Here is a 20,621-nt window from a genome sequence, read left to right on the forward strand (position 1 = left end):
ATGGGACATTTACTTAAGTGTTCTACTAGGTACAGTGGGAATGAGTTTAATTTTGTTAACATTGTTTTTCTAAAACTCTGGGACCAGGGCTACAAGATAAAACCACTTTTTTGGGGAAAAAAATGTTTTTTATTTCAGTAAAACACAACAAACCCATGCCAAAGTCAGATAACTGACTTTTACCATCAACAGGCACTTCAACCGTTTGGTAGAGGTTTGTAGAAATTGTCTGTGAATTATTAAACAAACTGCCGATGTAGCATGAAAAAGACTTGCTTGAACACAATAAGTGTGTTTTTGAAACTCATTTTTGTAATACATTATGTAGGGAAAACCACTGTTATGGATGTGACGTTTTCACATTATGGATGTTAAAGGTATAGCGGAGGATCTTTCCGAATTTTAGATAAGAACCGCCCTCTCCACTTTTTGCAAAAATGCACATGCACAACACTCTACCTGCTCCCGAGACGGAACGCCTATTAAACGTGTGCGAGGTTCTCCTCGAGCACACTCTGTTTACAAGTTGCTGTCGGCATCGCTCATTCAAGATTACTTTCCAAAAGAAGATTTGCACTTTTTCTCCAAATAGCATGCCAAACTTTACCTGTCGAGTAGAAACTTCGCGACTGAGGCATCAGTGGGAAGCCCAACCTGTGTTTTCAGCGCACGCCATCGTGTGAAACAATCTCCCAAAAACACTCTGATCTTGTTTCTCTCTTCTGATGCCTTTCTCTTCTTCTCATACAGTTCGTACAAACTTTTTCTCTTGCGACCCTCAGACATTTTCAAAGGACCCGGTGAAACGGCGAGCTTCTATGAATGGCTTAGCTCTAGCTCACCACACACAAACACCTGAAAGTGCGCATGTGCAGAAAGCGAAAACTAAGGGACGAGCACGTACGACGGCCTTACGTAAACATATCACCAGAATGATTGACACTTAGGTGGACCAATAGTTTAGACTACCCACCCGGAAAAAGAAAATCCTCCGCTATACCTTTAAATAGTAATGGCAAATAATTACAAAACTCTAAATTATCCATGATCCACAGGAATACTCCAGACAGTCTTTTAAAATATACAGCCAATACAGCCAAATTGCTCCACGTCATTTATTTTTGTGGAAAGCCAGTGCAGGCCTGAGCGGCGGTCATATTTTGTACCGCCATGCGGTACATCTAGTTTTTCCCCAAAAATGCAATAAATTCATGACACTTTTTTTTTTTTTTTTTCAAAATGCAATTAATCCATTGAATCAATATAAAAGTTATTTTTCATATTGAAACTGTTTAAAATACACAACAAAGTAAGTTGATCCACATATGACAGCCTCTGAACTCGGTCAATACTAATCTTTTATACAGGCACGTACTGGACTAAACATAGGCTACATTCAATCAGCCTCAGCCATCGTGACAAAATACTTCCTGAACTTTTTTGATGGCGATCAGCTGTAAAATGGCTTGGTCCTGCTCGGTTTTCGTTGACTTGAGTACAAGAATTGAACGTTTTTTAAAAGATCCCCTGGGGTTAATGTGTCAGCATTCGACAGAAGTTTGACGCTGTCGTGTGAGAACAAGCAACAGTTGGCATTCCTCTTCCTCCCGCGTGCCTCATCTTCTTAATCTCCTCACATCAATGATTAGATTTCGATGGCTTACGTTTCTTCCCTACGGCAGAAATCACCACAGGTTCATCAATGCCGTCAAATGTTTTAATTTTTTTGTCTGTTTGTTGATCAAAAAGTACAAAGTAGATAAGGAAAACTAGGATGCCGGGTGTATTCAAAGCGCCGCCGTTAATGTTTACAATGCGTGAAATGGTGCGCTGTGAATGGTTGAGTGGATTTATCCCATTCTGCAGAGAAAGGAGAAAGGCGTTTGTTGAGGTTTGGAAAGAAAGGGAGAAAACATGACAGAATAACACGGCGGGCAGTGTGTGTGGCGAGCTGTACCTCTGGGAATGGTGCCAAAAAAATAAATAAATAAAGAAGCGTTGACGCAAAAAATATGACTCTGGGTTCGGGCCGAACTCCGGTTAGTTCCGAATAGTTGGTTAAAGTATGCATTTTAAGGCAATACTGTTAACAATGGTAAATGTTACTGTTAACAGTTGTTAAATACCTATGTTTTGTTGTTAAATATCTATGTTTTCATAGGTCAAGTCAAGTCAAGTCATCTTCATTTATATAGCGCTTTTAACAATGTAGATTGTCTCAAAGCAGCTTTACAGAGATAAGCGTATAATTTAAGGTAACAGAGATTGTTTCGGCTTTACAGCAGAGTTAAGTTATTTCCATCTAAAGTTAGTTTTAATTGATTTGCTTCCGTCGCAATGATCATTTGTTATTAAATTAGGGGCCGCTAAGACGACACCATTCTCTCTACACAGACTTTAAACGCGAACCTGTGAGAAACGCTGATGGCGTTCACATGCGCATTTAGAATGGGTTCTATAGTTATGTGCGTTTGAATATACGCAGGTTTGGAAGTCCCTACAAGCCAAGCCTAAACAAAATACTTGTCTTTCCTTATAAATTTTGATAAGGAATTTTATTTTATTTGTTGCTTTGGGGTAGGACCGCGAGACGAATTTTCCCGACAACGCCTTATCTGTAGAGTGGTAGTGGGATCCTCCATAGGGAGAGACTAGTTGGCACTTCAGCACTGCGTTGTCATCGGTCCAGGCGAAGGTCCTTCGTCAGATCTGGATACGGCCTGGATCCAGCAGGCTGCAGGAAAACCTCGGGATAAACACAGACACTAAAATTAGCGTAGATGCCATTCTTCTCATGATGTAACGAGTACATCAGGATTTTTGGGAAGTGTTCCCGGTTCCAGCTGACCTACTATATGCAGCCTAACATTAAATTATAGAAGTCTATAATGTATTATGTGAAAGCTAGGTCAAAGAGATGTGTCTTTAATCTGGCTTTGAACTGACAGAGTGTGTCTGCTTCCCGGACAATGGTAGGAAGACTGTTCCAGAGTTTTGGTGCTAAATAGGAAAAGGATCTACCGCCAGCAGTCGATTTTGATATTCTAGGTATTATCAACTGGCCGGAATTTTGAGATCGTAATAGACGTGACGGACTATAATGCGTTAAGAGCTCGCTCAACTACTGCGGAGCTAAACCATTCAGTGCTTTGTAAGTAATCAGCAATATTTTAAAATTGATGCGATGTTTAATAGGGAGCCAATGCAGTTTTGACAGAAATGAGCTAATATGGTCACACCCAGGTTCATAACCGACGACGAAGACTTAACAGAGCAGCCATACAGTATAAGTGTTATACAGTATTCTAGATTATTACGTGAGGAAGTTTTTTGTCCAATAATTAGAAACTCTGTTTTTTCAGAATTACAAAGTAGGAAATTACAAGTCATCCAATTTTTTATATCCGCTATGCATTCCGTTAATTTTGTGAATTGATAAGTTTCGTTAGGTTTTGAAGAAATATACAGCTGAGTGTCATCGGCATAACAGTGAAAGCTAATGCCATGTTTCCTAATGATATCTCCTAAGGGTAGCATGTACAGAGTGAACTGCAGTGGTCCTAGTACTGAGCCTTGTGGTACGCCATACTGAACTTGTGATCGATGAGACATCTCATCATTTACTGCTACAAACTGATAACGGTCAGATAAGTATGATTTAAACCATGCTAGTGCATTTCCCGTAATGCCAACATAATATTCTAATATATTTAAAAGAACGTTGTGGTCGATGGTGTCAAATGCAGCACTAAGATCGAGTAACACTAATAGAGAGATACAACCACGATCGGATGATAAGAGCAAATCATTTGTGACTCTAACGAGAGCTGTTTCGGTACTATGGTACGGTCTAAATCCTGACTGGAAATTCTCGCAGATATCATTTCTTTCAAGAAAGGAACACAGTTGTGAGGATACTGCCTTTTCTAATATCTTTGACAGAAAAGGTAGATTCGAGATCGGCCTGTAATTGACTAATTCTGAAGGATCAAGTTGCGTTTTTTTAACAAGCGGTTTAATCATAGCCAGCTTAAAGTTTTTTGGTACGTATCGAGACAAAGACGAATTAATGATATTAAGAAGAGGATCTATGACCTCTGGAAGTATTTCTTTCAGTAGCTTAGTCGGTATAGGGTCTAACATACATGTTGTAGATTTAGATGATTTAATGAGTTTAGTAAATTCTTCCTCTCCTATAGCAACGAACGAATCAAATTTTTCCTCAGGGAGACTACAATGCACTGCCTGATGTGATACTGTAGTAGACGGTTGCATAGTTATAATTTTTTCCCTGATATTATCAATCTTATAAGTGAAGAAGTTCATAAAGTCATTACTGCTGTGTTGCTTGGAAACTTCGGTGCTTGAAGCTTTATTTTTCGTTAGTTTAGCCACCGTTTCAAATAAATACCTAGGATTATGTTTATTTTCTTCTAATAGGGTTGAAAAATAAGCAGATCTAGCAGCTTTTAAAGCCTCTCTGTAAGTAATTGAGCTCTCTTTCAATGAAATGCGAAATACCTCTAGTTTTGTTTTCTTCCAGTTGCGCTCCATTTTTCTGGCTGCTCTCTTAAGGGCCCGAGTGTGCTCGTTGTACCACGGCGTTGGACTGTTTTCTTTAATCTTCTTTAAGCACAACGGAGCAACTGTGTCTAAAGTGCTGGAAAAGAGAGAGTTAAACGTTTCTGTTGTAATATCTAGTTCTTCTAAGCTATCTGAGATGCTGAGATGATGAAACTGATTAGGAAGATTATTAATAAAGCAATCTTTAGTAGCAGAAGTGATAGGTCTCACATATTTGTAACACGGAGTCGGCTTTGCAGCCTTGGCTAAATGCAAATTACACGAGACTAGGTAATGATCTGAGATGTCATCGCTCTGCTGCAGAATTTCAACGGCATCCACATCTATTCTGTGTGATAATATTAGATCTAGAGTATGATTACGATGATGAGTAGGTCCTGACACGTGTTGTCTAACTCCAATTGAATTTACAATGTCTTTAAATGCCAATCCCAATGCATCTTTTTCATTATCGATGTGTATATTAAAATCACCAACAATTAGTACTTTATCTGCAGTCAATATTAATTCTGATAGAAAGTCCGCAAATTCTTTGATAAAGTCTGTATGGTGCCCTGGTGGCCTGTATACAGTAGCCAGCACAAATCTCAAACGTGATTTATCGTTTACACTATATATTTTTACATTAAGCACCAATGCTTCAAAAGAATTATATTTAAAACTTGATTTCTTAGTGGTTTTGAAACTATTACTATAAATTACAGCAACACCACCCCCTTTGCGTTTCAGACGAGGCTCATGTTTATAACAGTAATCTTGCGGGGTTGATTCATTTAAAGTAATGTAATCGTTTGGTTTTAGCCAGGTTTCTGTCAAACACAGCACATCTAGGTTATTATCTGAAATCATATCGTTAACAACGAGTGCTTATGAAGTAAGCGATCGAATATTCATCAACCCAAGCTTTAGCATTTGCTCATCTGTATTATAGCTGTTTTTTATTTGTTGAACATCAATTAAATTTTTAACCTTAGTTGGGTTTAAACGTTTTTTTGGATTTCCAAATTCGGGGAACAGACACAGTCTCTATATGATGATAGCTAGGTGAAAGAGGTTCTATGTGATGGGATTTATCTGATTTATCTGACCTTGGTGATGCGAGGCCGCTAGCAGACAGTCGGTTAAGCCAGTCTGTCTGCTTCCTGACCTGAGCCCCAGATTGTCATGTTTGAGCTCTAAGACTATGAGCCATATTACTAGAGAGAAGAGCAGCACCATCCCAGGAGGGATGAATACCATTCTCTTTTCAACAGGTCAGGTTTGCCCCAAAAACTTTTCCAATTGTCTATGAATTCTATATTATTAAGCGGACACCACCGAGACAGCCAACCGTTAAGCGAACATAATCTACTGACTATCTCATCACTCCTGCGAACAGGAAGGGGGCCAGAGCAAATTACAGTCCTTGACATCGTACTTGCAAGTTCACACACCTCTTTAATATTAATTTTGGTGATCTCCGACTGGCGGAGTCGAACATCATTAGTGCCGACATGAATAATGATCTTAGAGAATTTACGATTAGCATTAGCCAGCACTTTTAAATTTGCTTTGATGTCAGGTGCTCTGGCTCCCGGCAAACATGTGACTATGGTGGTTGGTGTCTCTGTTTTCACGTTCCGTGTGATAGAATCGCCAATTACTAGGGCACAATCATTCTCAGTGGGTGTTTCACTGAGCGGGGCAAATCGATTTGTTATGGTAATCGGAACGGAAGAGTGGTTTTTAGATCTGCGACTAGAGCGATCCCTCACTGTCACCCATTTGCCCGGCTGCACAGGCTCTACTTCAGCCGGAACCACGCCATGTAAAGTGTTCACTATTCTATGCGCATCCAAAACATCTAAAGCACTAGCACTCTTACTATCCTCAATTAAAGTTTGGATGCGTGTTTCTAATTCTGAAATCTTCTCTGTCAACCTAACTGTCTCCTTACATTTATCACATATAAATCCTATATTGTCGACAGAGAAGCCTATACTAAACATGTGACATGAAGTGCAAGTGGAAATAACAGGACAAGACATTACTCACCGTGTTTGTTGAGTGATTCTTACTCACCTGAGCTTTTTATGAACTCAAAGGTGCGGACGCGCGAGAGAAAAATAAATAAATAAAATAGCTGAGCGCACGGGTGGCGCGATAACAGGCTAGCGAATTACTAGCGTTTTGTGCTAGTAGTACTAATAACAAAAGCTAGCGATGTCAGGTTAATCTGAGATGTTGGGTAAAATGTAGTAGTATAAACAACTAGAAATGGTAGTAAAATGATGGCTCAAAACAAAGAAATATAAGGCTAAGATGGAGCTTACTGCACCGAATCAAACAAACACACTCACAGCAGGCAGCGAGGCAGACAGGAGCAATCGATCAACAGCAATCTGTTTGATTGCTTTCAAAGAAGGTGTGTTATGTTATTTACCTATGTAAATACCTATGTTTTCTTTTTAAAAATATGTTATACAAATTCTAGCATTGACAGGTGTTCATTTAATAGAGCATACAGATAAACTTTAAAGAAGCAATATGAAATATGAATGTCCTTTTCTCAGTATCATCAGCAAGAAGAGAAAGAGAGCAGCATCTCCGATATCTAGCTGTGTTTCTATGAAGAGTAACAACTCCATTGGTCTGCCGCCTAATCTCAGTGATGGACCTGCTGTGACCTCTGGCCATGTGTGAGTATCATGTGCAACTCTGTATTTCAGTCCCCTGAATTCAGAAATTGAGAAGTGCCCTTTGACCCTCTCTGAGTGTAATCATGTAGGGTGGAACATTTTACACAAGAACCAAAGTTGTACATTAAGATTACGATATATTATCTCTGCATTACAGTTCTTTAGCTAGACCGAATAAATCAACTGATGTTTTTTTTTTTTTTTCAAATAACAAGTACATCACAGTAATAATAATCATTATGTAAAAAAAACTCAACTTTAAAGAAATTTTCAGCAAGGCCTTGATAAAAACATTGTTTTTCTTTTTTTTGTTAGTGCTTAAATATAAAGGTAAAAATATACAGGTCATTATTTGCCTTTAAATTCCTGCTGTGCATTATTAATCTACAGTATATAATAAACAATATTGGTTTTAGAACAGAACCTTGAGAAACTCAAGAACACAGAATTGGGTTACATTTTATTTTGATGGTCTGCTTTAGACATTCTGTTGACTATAGTAACGTTGCACTTACATGTCAACTAACTCTCATTAGAATATTAGTAGACTGGTAGGGATACTTTTCAGGTTGGTTGAATAAATTGATGTACTTGCAAAGTTACTTATAGTCAGTAGAATGTCTGTTGGGGAGCATCAAAATAAAGTGTTAGCAGATATTAAGCAGACACTCTAATAATACTATAATGACTGATAGTTGACATGTAGGTACAATGTTGCTTACAGTCAATAGAATATCTGAAGGGACCAACAAAATAAAGTGTTACCATAAATTAGCTGCAAAAGATAAACTCTTAAATGGACACTTCTTTCTAAATGTTGCATGTTTTTAAATAAGATTCAATACGTTTTCCAATATGACAGACAAATATTTTCTCTAATTTTATAAAGATCTGTCCTATTTGTTTTTGTCTCTGTGTTCATCTTAAATGTAAATGCAGTCAATAATGTCTTTTCAGTGGTGGGAGAGCTGACCAGATCTGTCAGACCAGTACATCCTCCACCTGTCAGAAACACATCAGTCATCATGACACAGAAGCAGCCTCGCAGCTCAATTCTCACCAGCCAGTGCATGATGATCTTCAGAGAGTCAAAGACCAGCACAAAACCAGCATGAAGAACAGATATGAGAGGATTTTTGAGGGAATCAAACTACAAAAGAATCAAACCCTCCTGAACAGGATTTACACACAGCTGTATATCATAGAGGGAGAGAGTGAAGGAGTGAATGAAGAACATGAGGTGCTACAGATGGAGAAAAGTTACAAGACACTCCAAGACACTCCAATCCACTGCAATGACATCTTTGATCCTTCACCTGAACCTGGATATGAGGAGAAGAGAAGAGAGAAGAAAGACCAAATCAAGACTGTTCTTACTAAAGGCATCGCTGGAATTGGAAAAACAGTCTCTGTGCAGAAGTTCATTCTGGACTGGGTTGAGGGAAAAGCCAATCAGGATGTAGATTTCATGTTTGTGCTTCCATTTAGAGAGCTGAACTTGATTAAAGATCATCAGTACAGTCTTCACAGACTTCTGCTGGACTTTCATCCTGAACTTCGAGATCTGGATTCAGAGATGTATGATGAATGTACAGTTGTGTTGATCTTTGATGGTCTGGATGAAAGCAGATTGACACTGAAGTTTTCAGACAGTGAGAAAGTGTCTGATGTGACTGAGTCTTCATCTGTGGGTGTGTTGATGTCAAACCTCATGAAAGGAGATCTGCTTCCCTCGGCTCTCATCTGGATCACCACCAGACCAGCAGCAGCCAATCAGATCCCATCGAACTACATCAACCGTGTGACAGAAATTAAAGGATTCAATGACCTTCAGAAGGAGGAATATTTCAGGAAGAGAATCAGTGACAAGCGTAAAGCCAGCAGAATCATCTCACACATTAAAAAAGCAAAAAGCCTCCACATCATGTGCCACATACCCGTCTTCTGCTGGATCTCAGCCGCAGTGCTTCAAAACATCCTGAAACAAAATCTTAGAGTAGAAATCCCTCAAACTCTGACTGAAATGTACATCCACTTCCTCCTCATTCAAACTCATATGAGGAACCAGAAGTATGAAGAGAGAGATCCAGAGAAAATCCTGCAGTCCAACAGAGACGTGATTGTGAAACTTGCTGAACTGGCTTTCAATCAGTTGATGAAGGGCAATGTGATGTTCTATGAGGAGGACCTGAGAGAGAGCGGCATAGACGTCACTGATGCCTCAGTGTATTCTGGAATTTGCACTGAGATCTTCAGAGAGGAATCTGTGATTTATCACAGGAAGGTTTACAGCTTTGTACATCTGAGCTTTCAGGAGTTTTTTGCAGCACTGTATGTGTTTTTCTGCTATTTACACAAGAAGAGTGAAGTTCTGAAAATGTTCCTCACAGGAAAGTCCAGAACTCAATGTGAGAATATTCCTCTGGATGTGTTTCTGAATGGAGTAATGAATAAAGCTTTGAAGAGTAAAAATGGACACCTGGATCTTTTCCTTCGATTTCTTCATGGTGTCTCACTGGAGTCCAATCAGAGACTTTTACAGGATGTGCTGATTCACACAGAGAACAACCCAGAGAGCAGAGAGAAGATAATCTACAGCCTCAAACGAGGTCAAAAAAACAATGTCAGTCCTGAAAGATGGATGAATCTGTCACACTGCTTGATTGAGATGAAGGATAATTCTGTTACTAAAGAAATGCAGAGGTTTTTAAAGTCTACAACGAAAAGCAAAAATCTTTCTCTTGCACAATGTTCTACTTTGGCAAACCTGATGTCAGAGGAGGTGCTGGATGAGCTTGACCTTAAAAAGTACAAATTCAAATCAAAAGAGGGTCGATGGAGACTGTTACCTGCTGTGAGGAACTGCAGAAAAGCTCTGTAAGTGTGAAAATATGAACATACAGTAGTTACATTTGACATGTTGATGATGTATTATGATGAGTATTATCTGGGTTTGTGTTCACAAACATAAAATATACATTATTGCAGTGGTAGAAGTATGCATTAGTGCAGAAGTATTGTATTCATTCTCTACCAAATTAATATACATTATTGCAGTTAATCTGAAATAAATATCTCTTATCTCCATAATACAAAAATACCTCAATACTAAATCAGTAAAAGTAATAGAAAAATTTGACAGAACTTACAAATCATTTTTTATAAATCATATTTTTTTAAATAAACTCACTTGACCAGCATGTTCCTGCCCTGCTTTTACATCCTTACTGAGATGTTTGCAACATTGATATTATTATCAATCATGTTAAAATAATTTAATATCTTTTTAAATGTAATTTTATAATTACAATATAGATAATTCATTTAATTTTATGTCTGTTATTAAAAATAAGCAAAATAGAAAATTACAAACAATATGTGACAAATACTATGAGACAAATAAAATAAACAGTGCTTCATTTCTTTTTTGAATGCTACTGTTAAATAGACCTACTGCAGCTGAACAAATAAAGTATTCACTCTATAAATTAACTATTGACTGATTATTAATAAATAGATACAATTTATTCAGTCAAACATTGGGTGACTGTCTATTTTCCTTTGTTGTTGGATTGACATTAATCGTGCATTTTTACATAGAATTTTGAATATTCAAACCTTATAATCAGCAAAAGAGAACTGAAGTTTCGATCGCATGCTATCTGAAAGGTGTATGCGCGTGCTTCAGGTCTGAGCCCAGCAGCGTGAGCATGTCCCACGTTTGTTTTTTTTTGTTTTTTTTTGTCATTCATGCATGTTTCTTTGTCAAGCGCTGCGTGTATATATATTTTACTGTTCTGCTGTATATTATGTGACATGAAGAGCTAAAACAGCCCGTCTCTCAATAAGCTCTGTCTCTCCTCTTTCTGATTTGCGTCAGAATAACTCATTGCGCATTCATTCGTTCTCTACTACTAAGGGTGTAATGATATTCAAACCGAACCACCACCCACGATACGTATCGTGATACTCTCAAGGCATACCGAAAAAAAAACACCCCCTGCTGCCTTGGCCAGCCCAGGCTCATTGGATCTCATGTCTGTGTACACAACAAATACAGCATTAGCCTTAACCACCAATAATTGTAATAAGCTCTGCGTTTTGTTACTTTCGATAAGAAAGTAATCCCTCAATCAGTGTTTCAACCACGAAAGGCAATGAAACATCTTGTAAACAATGTCATGTAGCATATTACCTAGACAAGTCATTCAGTGTCCACAGCTTATTAGTTCGCCAGAGAAATTAACTCTTTTGCTAAATATGTACACTATGGACCCTATCTTGCACCCAGCGCAATTGACTTTGTGCACCAACGCATGTATCATTCCTATTTTGCACTTGTGCACAGTGGACTTTTCCCTCCACAGACGCACGTCGGTAAATTAGGGAATGAACTTGCACTCCCGGGGGTGGTTCAGCGCAAAGAGGAGGCATGTTCTGGCGCAAACGTTCCCTGGTGCTATTTTGCAGGTCAAGAAAACAATTCCGCCACTGACCAGGAAAAACCTAGTCAAAAAAGTGGTGCGTTATTCAAATGCTATTTTAAGGGCGTATTCTTGGCCATAATGTAGCATGTGCACAACGCGCATACACTTTGATTCTCTCATCTACACAGAAGCAGCAGTTTTCATTTTTGCAAATCATAGGCTACATTATTACAAGGAAAAATATTAACACACGAGGGAAATCATTGTTGTGTCCATGAAGATGTAAAAAAATAGGCATAAATCTAGCTACACATTTACCCAAATTATTACAGGCCTGTTTAACCGAAGCTAATTTGGGTGTGTATGCAATACAATGTTTGGGTGTGTATGTCATTCAATGTCACTTCTCTCTGTTTTATGGCCCTGACCAGAACGTCGGTCTCCTCGGCTATGAACCGCTCCTGGCGTGCGCCTGGCAAATCCGCCATTATAATAGCAACCCGCAATGGAACAAGCACGCCTGGTCTTAAAGGGAATGTGAGATGTCGCTCTGATTGGTTTATTTCACGTTACACCCAAACCACACCTATGAATAATGAAGCTGCTTCAGACCAACCAATTTTAGATTTGCGTCGGGCGCAAGAGTCATTTATCCCGCCGGTATAATAGCAACAGAAAGTTACTTGTGTTTCGTGTTTGATACTTAAGATTCAGATAGTTAAAATAGGGCCCTATATATCATTATATTTACTTAACCTATTAGTGATGTCTTGATTACTTATTGTATGTTTGAATAAATCTCTCATGAAAACAGAACTCGCACTGCATCGATAACGACACTATTGGGAACGAATACCCATTATGCAACAAACCTGCCTGTCCTAGTGTGAAGCTGTCTCAGGCACAACTTAGGACGAGAGCACTCGTGCGCCTGGTGTAGAAGGGAACAATTCAAGTTCCTAAGGGACAAACAACACCAAATAGACAGACAACACAACAGACAGTGCTTGCTGAACAGCGAAAGCTAATGCTGTTGTGTGCCGGCGTCCCTTTGTAGCTTCCGTGTATATCGTCACACGTTACGTCCTCACGCAGCACCAATAGAATTGGAGCTATTGACATTTGCTGTACAATAATGAAACAACCTAATATTTGATGTAGTTGAAACTGCATGTTATAGTAATAGGCAAATTTTATTATTAAATAAAGAAATTAGGGCTGGGCGATATGGACCAAAAGTCATATCGCGATATATTTAGGCTGAATATCGATATACGATATATATCCCAATATTTTTTTCCTCGAAGTGAGAGCAAATGTTCAGTCAAAGTCAAAGCCAAATATGACATGTCACAAGTAGTTTTATTGAAACCAACTATTTCAGTGAACAGTTGCAAAATCAAATGAACAAATAATAAACAGGTTTCTTCACCTAAGTTAGGGCTGCACGATTATGACAAAAATCATAATTGCCGATTATTCTCTTCGAATTGTAATTGCGATTTATTAATTATGATTATCAAAGTTTACATTGAATATATATAGGCTATAAAAATGTTTGTGTAAACATGTTATAATTTGCCTATATATATACATACATACATACATACATACATACATACATGCATACATACATACATACATATACATATGTATAACATAAATTGTAAGAATATGACTATAGTAAAGACTAGTACTAATAAATCAACATTAGGCCTATGCTAAAGTTATTAAATGGCAGTCCCAAACTAGTTTTTGTTAATACAATGTTGGTATGAGCCACTACAGTCATTTAAAAATATAAAAAAATAACTCAAAGAAAAATAGTGGCATTTTGGGTTTAATATGGAAACGACTGTTACCATGGTTGAATACACGATATTAACAATAACTGTTAATGAAACATGGAAACTGCTCCTGGTGAATAGAATGAAAATCATACCTGCATTACTTTTATTTCGAGTAATTTACAACGTAACTGCGTTGCATGCTCGTAGTTTCTTTTGCACTTGATCAGTGAGGCGATACAGCGCGCGCCGCCGCATTTGCGCGTGCAATTGAAGAGTGTGCGCTACGAGAAGAGGATAACGGAGATGGCGCGAGGAGCAAGGATCACAGCGCAAATTTGAACTATATCGATATATGCAATATGGCCTAATTCCATATCGCATTTAAAAAATATATCGATATATTTTTTATATCGATATATCGCCCAGCCCTAAAAGAAATACAATTTGGTTAATGTTGTTTAACCCCCTGAGGTCGTCTGTCGCGCCGGCGCGATAGGCTCGTTTTTTTCGTATGAGTGCAAAAAAAAAAAAAAAAAATAAAATAATAATAATTTTTATCTTATATGCTTGTGTTATACATCAATCGATCCTGTTTAGTGTGTATTTTTTTTGTGTATGCTCATAATAAAAACAAAGTGTTGTGCTTTTTGCCAAATAAAGAAAAATAAACATGATGCGAGTTCTGCCTACTCTCCGTCAGTGAAGTCAATTCTGAAACGCGTCCGAAAATGAACTGTAACTCAGCGAATACTCAGTCAAACAGGCATACAGTCACACAGGCATGAAGCTTGAATTTTCTTCTTTTAAATGAAGTAATTTTTATGAAAAACAAATATTCACAGTTTATGTAATATGTATGCAAAGAGAGAGATGTCAGTCGTTCTCATCTCAGCTAATTAAGTTTTAATGTGCTCCGCCCACGGAGAGCGCGCGCTATTCAAACGCAAATGTGAGGCGATCCAAACAAACCTGTGAAACGCCCACATCAGCTGGATAACACACACCGCGAGTTCACTTTCAGACTTATGTACTTTACGATGAGGAATACTACTATCTTGATAATAATCCTGCAAAAATTTACCTCAGAAGTTCTGGAAGTATCATTTTGAGGAGCAAACGGATCCCGCTGAGGAATTAGGTCAGTTCTGTTTGCTTTGTTCTAATCTGAATGAATGAACGCAAAGATGCGTGCTGTTGTGGAGCTACTACAGCTGGCAAAAATACTGTTTAAATATGAATTGCGTTTCTGTGTATGAATGAATGAACGAACGAACGCACAGATGCGTGCTGTTGTGGAGCTACTACAGCTGGCAAAAATACTGTTTAAATAATATGAATCGCGTTTGAATGAATGAACGCACAGATGCGCGCTGTTGTGGAGCTACTACAGCTGGCAAAAATACTGTTTAAATAATATGAATCGCGTTTGAATGAATGAACGCACAGATGCGCGCTGTTGTGGAGCTACTACAGCTGGCAAAAATACTGTTTAAATAATATGAATCGCGTTTGAATGAATGAACGCAAAGATGCGTGCTGTTGTGGAGCTACTACAGCTGGCAAAAATACTGTTTAAATATGAATTGCGTTTCTGTGTATGAATGAATGAACGAACGAATGAATGCACAGATGCGCGCTGTTGTGGAGCTACTACAGCTGGCAAAAATACTGTTTTAATATGAATCGCGAATACAAAGAAAGATTACACTGGAAATATTGTTACAATTTTAAATGTTGTTGTAATTGTATAACCTTAATTGTATATAAAAAAAAAATATATATATATATAAGGATAGATGTAAACAAAATCTTAAAAGGTCATTATAAGCCTTCTCTTTAAATAATTTTATTATGCTTTATTAGTGACACATTTGGGAAGAGAATATATTCCAAATCTGAAAATACAGTATGAGAACAATTAACTGCACAATTACTAGAAATGTTTACCTTGGATATTGTACAATTTGCAAGCAAAATTTGTGGAAAAAAACAACAAACCAGTTATATATTGTCCTTGCATTCTTGTGGCTCATTCACACACCTGAATGAAAGGCTCATTACGTATGCAGCCTCATTATGCGGGCCCCATTGACTCCACAGGTGTGAATCACGCCCACCCGCATATGGCCTTTCCAAACAAAAAGTGTTTTACAAGATTTAAATCAATGTATTGTGTTATGTGAATGATTAGGCAGGATGATTTTCACATAATTTTGAAGAAAAAATTCTAGGCAACGTCATCCATTTGTCAAAAGTCTTATTTACATATATTTAGAATGTGTTTTATGGTCTTATTTCAGAAACTTTAGTTTTTTGTTTTTGAAAAAACCATGCATAAACATTATTCTATCAAAAATACAAACATGTACATGCAAGTTGTTCATATATTATGGTAGCCCTGTTTGTGCTAAATAGAGTGAATTTACACCTTTGCCATTAATATGTTTATAAGCAACTGAAAAAAGCACAAATGTCAGGGCATGTCAGAACATCTCAAGGACCCCAAAAACCCCTCAGACCCCAGAGGGTTAAACAAAGGATACATACATATAGGGCCCTATATTACGCCCGGCGCAATGCAGAGCCAAGCATGACGCAAGTGTTTTTTTTTTTCTAGTTTCAGTCCGACGCAGTTATCATTTTCACGTCCTGTGCCACGTTGTTTAACCTTCTAGGGTCTGAGGTGTTTTCTGGGCCCTAGAGGTGTTCTGACATGCTCTGACATTTATGCTTATTTCTGTAACTTATGACATTTTCATGGCTAAAATCTGATTACACTGTATTCAGCACAAACTCAATAAATTTAATTGTCAATTGTCAATGAAATAAGATCATGAAACCCATACAGATTAGAGTAGAGAGAAGGTATAGAGGATGAGGAGATTATGAAATAGGCAGAAGAACCCAGGGCGGTGATGATGGTGATGGGGTCCAGGGAGGAGCCTTGAGCCAGAAGCGGCAGATGGTGACCCAGGCCACAGCCAGGATGGTGGACCACGGCGGTGGCACTGGAGGGAGGAGCCATGGTGGTGAAGGCGACCGAGGGTGGAGGTGGAGCCCGAGGGAGGGCGGAGCGAGCCGGAGCCATAGGGGTGGAGGGCCGGAGGGCATATGATGGCCCGCAGGTCTGTGGCGAAGGTGACGTGATGTCCGACTCGGGTGAAGTCGACGGTCTGATGGAGCTCAGCTAAACTGAATACTCTACGGTCACAGCAGACATCGAGGAAGGGAGGAGTGCAGGTGCAGGTGGAGGAGTCAGCCGACGGGTCGAGGTTGAATGACACGAGAGGGAGGCTGGGTGGGACCAGTGAATCCAATATATAAATTATCAGACAGATTAAGGGTTAACTCTAAATTATAGTCCAGAAACTCACTCTCAGTGACGGGAGGGTGGTGGGGATGGGGGGGTGCCTAACCAAACCCTCAACTTCCACACATACTCCCTCAGTGCAGGATGGGACAGCTGGCTCACACACCTCATTTGATGGGCTCCCCTCAGGCTCCGGTGTGATATCAGGCCCGATCGCTCCACCTAGCGCGGGCTCCAACATCGCGGCAGGCTCATGCTGTCTCCTCTCACTGTCAGTGGGTCTCTGGCTGGGCACTGGTTTAGTTTCGGACCGGGACGCGGCGCTTTCCAGACACCGAATTAAGGTTTCCTCCTGTCCATTTGATTCACAGCTTATTTAGAGTTTTGACCTCGACAACCCAACTGCATTTACCGCAAACAGTCTAAACTAAAAGATTATTTTGGTAATTGTTCTACACATTGTCATATAGATAACCTGAAAATACAGTAGTTTATCAAGGTTAAATCTTGCTAACCACTCTTACAAAAAAAAATGGGGTAAGCACACTTACATTCTCATTTTAAGAGGTGTTAATGTGGTTTGATTTGTTTACATTAATGTATTAGACTAACATGAACCATGAGCAATACATTTGTTACTGTATTTATTCATCATTGTTAATCTTAGTTGAACAAACAATGAACAGCTGTATTTTTATTATGTTTCTTCACACAGTGCATTAGGCTAACTAATGTTAACAAGTACAACTTTTGATTTAAATAATGTAGGCTACTAATAAATGGTGAAATTACCATTAATAAAGATTAATAAATGCTGTAGAAGTGCAGTTTATTTAATGTTAACTGATGTAGTAAACTAGAGTTCAATAAAGGGAACCTTATTGTAAAGTGTTACTGATTTGTTATATACCAGGTCAGTGTTGGACAGATCAGTTGTTTTAACTATTCATTACATGGAATCGGTTCAAAGGAGCCATTAGTTCGCGAATCGGATTGTCATTAGCGTACCACGACATAGCCTAGGCCATCGCACAAGATTTGTGTCACAGAAAACATTTCATATTTGGATAGGTTGTGTATTGTTTATTGAAAGTGTTTTTTTTATGTCATCTGACTCCTGAATGGGCAGAACATTGTTTTTTAAATGTTTTTCAGCACAATTCACATCCAGCGGTAATTCAGAAAAAAAAATCCAAATGCTCCACGTAAAACTTTGGTCTTCTGATCTTTTACCATTGTGTCAATTCTCAATTGCACCGCTACAAATTATTCTATGTGTGGGAAACACTGGATTTGATGCAGCAGATATGCTGATTTTTGTTCAGAAAACCTACCTGCTTGGCTATTGGTTATTGTTAGTTTTTTAACATTGTTTATTGCTTTTGTTTTTAGGTGGTTTAAAGTAGCCATGCAAGTAGCTCACCATTTTTTTTTATTCATGTATTTTTTTATTCATGTGTTTCCCTTCCCCCTTGAAAATGAATCTCTTCTCTGATGGCGTGAACACCAGTTTAGTAGCGAAACAATAAGTATGTCTAATAGTCAGAAGAGTTTCAGTCCTTCCCCTCCAGCAACCTGTCACATGTGAAAGGATCACAGCAATGAGTTAATGACAACAGTCTAATCCAATCAATCCCTGATGAACGAAACCAAGTCCTGCCCTACTTTTTTTTTTTTTTTTTCTCATTTGAGTCTAACAGTAACAGTCCTATTCAGGTAGGGAATATTGAATAGTCAAAAATAAAATAACACTGCATGGTCTTTTACTGTATAAATTAAATATAGATTACTCCTTATTAATGCTAAAAAAGCTATTCAGTCTAGTGCAGTAAGTTTTTTATTTTGTTTTTTAATTAACATTAAGGGCACAGACTGCAGCAGGTATATTAGATGGTTGTCACGTTAAGACCTGATGTACATGATGCAGATCTGACATGCATCCATTGTTCTCCCAACTCTTTACGTTAATTTAAGACTTTTTTTTAAGTAATTTAAGCTGTGCTTAAAGGACACGGCCATTTCAACATGATTTTGTTTTATGTAAGGTCGGCTAGAGAGGGAAGTCTTAAGTCTTGTAATCTTTTGGAGACACCTGCTCAATAACATACCTTTTCACCTAAGTCCTCTCTGTTTTCAGATTGGCAGACAGTAAACTCACTGTTCAGCACTGTGAAATTTTGGCTTCAGCTCTACAATCATCAAACTCCCCACTGAGAGAGCTGGACTTGAGTAACAATGACCTACATTCTGGACTGAAGCTGCTATGTGCTGGACTGAAGAGTCCAAACTGTCAACTCAACATACTGAGGTTTGACTTAAACATTGATTTTTAAAAAAAAGAATAATGTGTGATGTACTCTTTTAATAAATGTACTCTATATATTCCAGAGAATATAGAATATTATTTCATGTGTTTTTGCTTGTACAGCATACAGTGCAAGATTTATTTCACCTGTAATTGCTTTCTCAGATTCATAAATCTTTTATAAAAAGGATGAAAAAGACATGATGATAATGTGGCCATTGATTAATTATTTATTTTCAGTTACTCTATATATGATGTTGTCATCGTTACTTTCAGATAACTAACTAACCAGTTAATTATTTATATTAAGCTACTCTATATAAAATGTTGTCTATTACTTTCAGATAACTTTTGATGCAAATATTTACATTCATGTTCTATGCAGACACCTTATCAGAAACATGAAATGATGCACACTGTGCTCTCAAACATCAATGTCTATCTATAAAGTGTGTAATTATTATTTTTTCCCATATTAGATTGGCTGGCTGTAATCTCGCTGATCAGCACTGTGAAACTGTGGCTTCAGCTCTACAATCATTAAACTCCCCGCTGAGAGAGCTGGACCTGAGTGACAATAAACTGCATGATTCAGGAGTGAAGCTGCTCTCTGCTGGACTGACAATCTGTCAACTCAACATACTGAGGTTTGACTTTACACATTGATTTTATATATTTTTTTTATAATAATGTGTGATGTACTCTATTAATAAATGTACTCTATAAATATTCCAGTATTATAAAAACAGCTAGAATATATTCTTCTTTCATGTGTTTTTGTATTTATAGTTTATAGTGCAAGTTTTCTTTCACATGTAATTGCTTACTCATTCATAAATATTTTATACTCAAGAGTTATTGCAAGAAAATAGTATGAAAACAAACTTGATGATAATGTTGCAATTGATTAATTATTTATTTTCAGTTACTCTATAGATGATGTTGTCATCAGATAACTTACATATTTATAAATATTTACATTCATGTTCTATGCAGACACCATATCAGAAACATGAGACAAAGCACACAGTTCTCTCAAACATCAGTTTCTATCTAAATAGAGTGTATGTAATTAATTATTTTTATTTTTTTACTGTATTTAGATTGGCTGGCTGTAATCTCACTGATCAGTGCTGTGAAATTGTGGCTTCACTTCTACAATCATCAAACTCCTTCCTCAGAGATCTGGATCTGAGTAACAATAAACTGCAGGATTCAGGAGTGAAGCTGCTGTTTGATGCGCTCCTGACTCCAAACTGTCAACTCAATATACTGAGGTATTTAGGGGGGTATTTTACTGTTCTGTGTAAATTCTACATGGATTATATAAATGTTGCATGTAATACTGACATATTAAATAATATATTTTTTAAAAATGTCTGTTTTATAGAGATGAATTGAGTATCAGAGCACTGAATAGACACATCTAAATATATTTGTGATTGCAATAAGTTTTGACCTGCTTCTAAAAAGAAAAATACCTGAAACGCTAAGCCCCGGGATTGCAGAAGTTTTTTTAAAGAAACC

At 37.8% G+C, this 20,621-nt stretch overlaps 1 protein-coding gene across 2 annotated transcripts in view; it reads left to right on the top strand.

Moving 5' to 3' along the window:
- LOC308698346 (NACHT, LRR and PYD domains-containing protein 3-like) overlaps positions 1–20,621 on the top strand; it is a 56,182-nt gene that overhangs the window by 20,005 nt on the left and 15,556 nt on the right. For both annotated transcript variants that reach the window (XM_081378344.1, XM_081378345.1), the window contains exons 5-9: positions 7,137–7,262; positions 8,220–10,139; positions 18,927–19,097; positions 19,574–19,741; positions 20,198–20,371. In XM_081378344.1, coding sequence (XP_081234470.1) covers positions 7,137–7,262; positions 8,220–10,139; positions 18,927–19,097; positions 19,574–19,741; positions 20,198–20,371 — 2,559 coding nt within the window. The remainder of the gene's footprint in view (positions 1–7,136; positions 7,263–8,219; positions 10,140–18,926; positions 19,098–19,573; positions 19,742–20,197; positions 20,372–20,621) is intronic.

This window comes from Scardinius erythrophthalmus (assembly GCF_964197995.2).
Source record: "Scardinius erythrophthalmus genome assembly, chromosome: 1".
NCBI classification, from domain to species: domain Eukaryota; kingdom Metazoa; phylum Chordata; class Actinopteri; order Cypriniformes; family Leuciscidae; genus Scardinius; species Scardinius erythrophthalmus.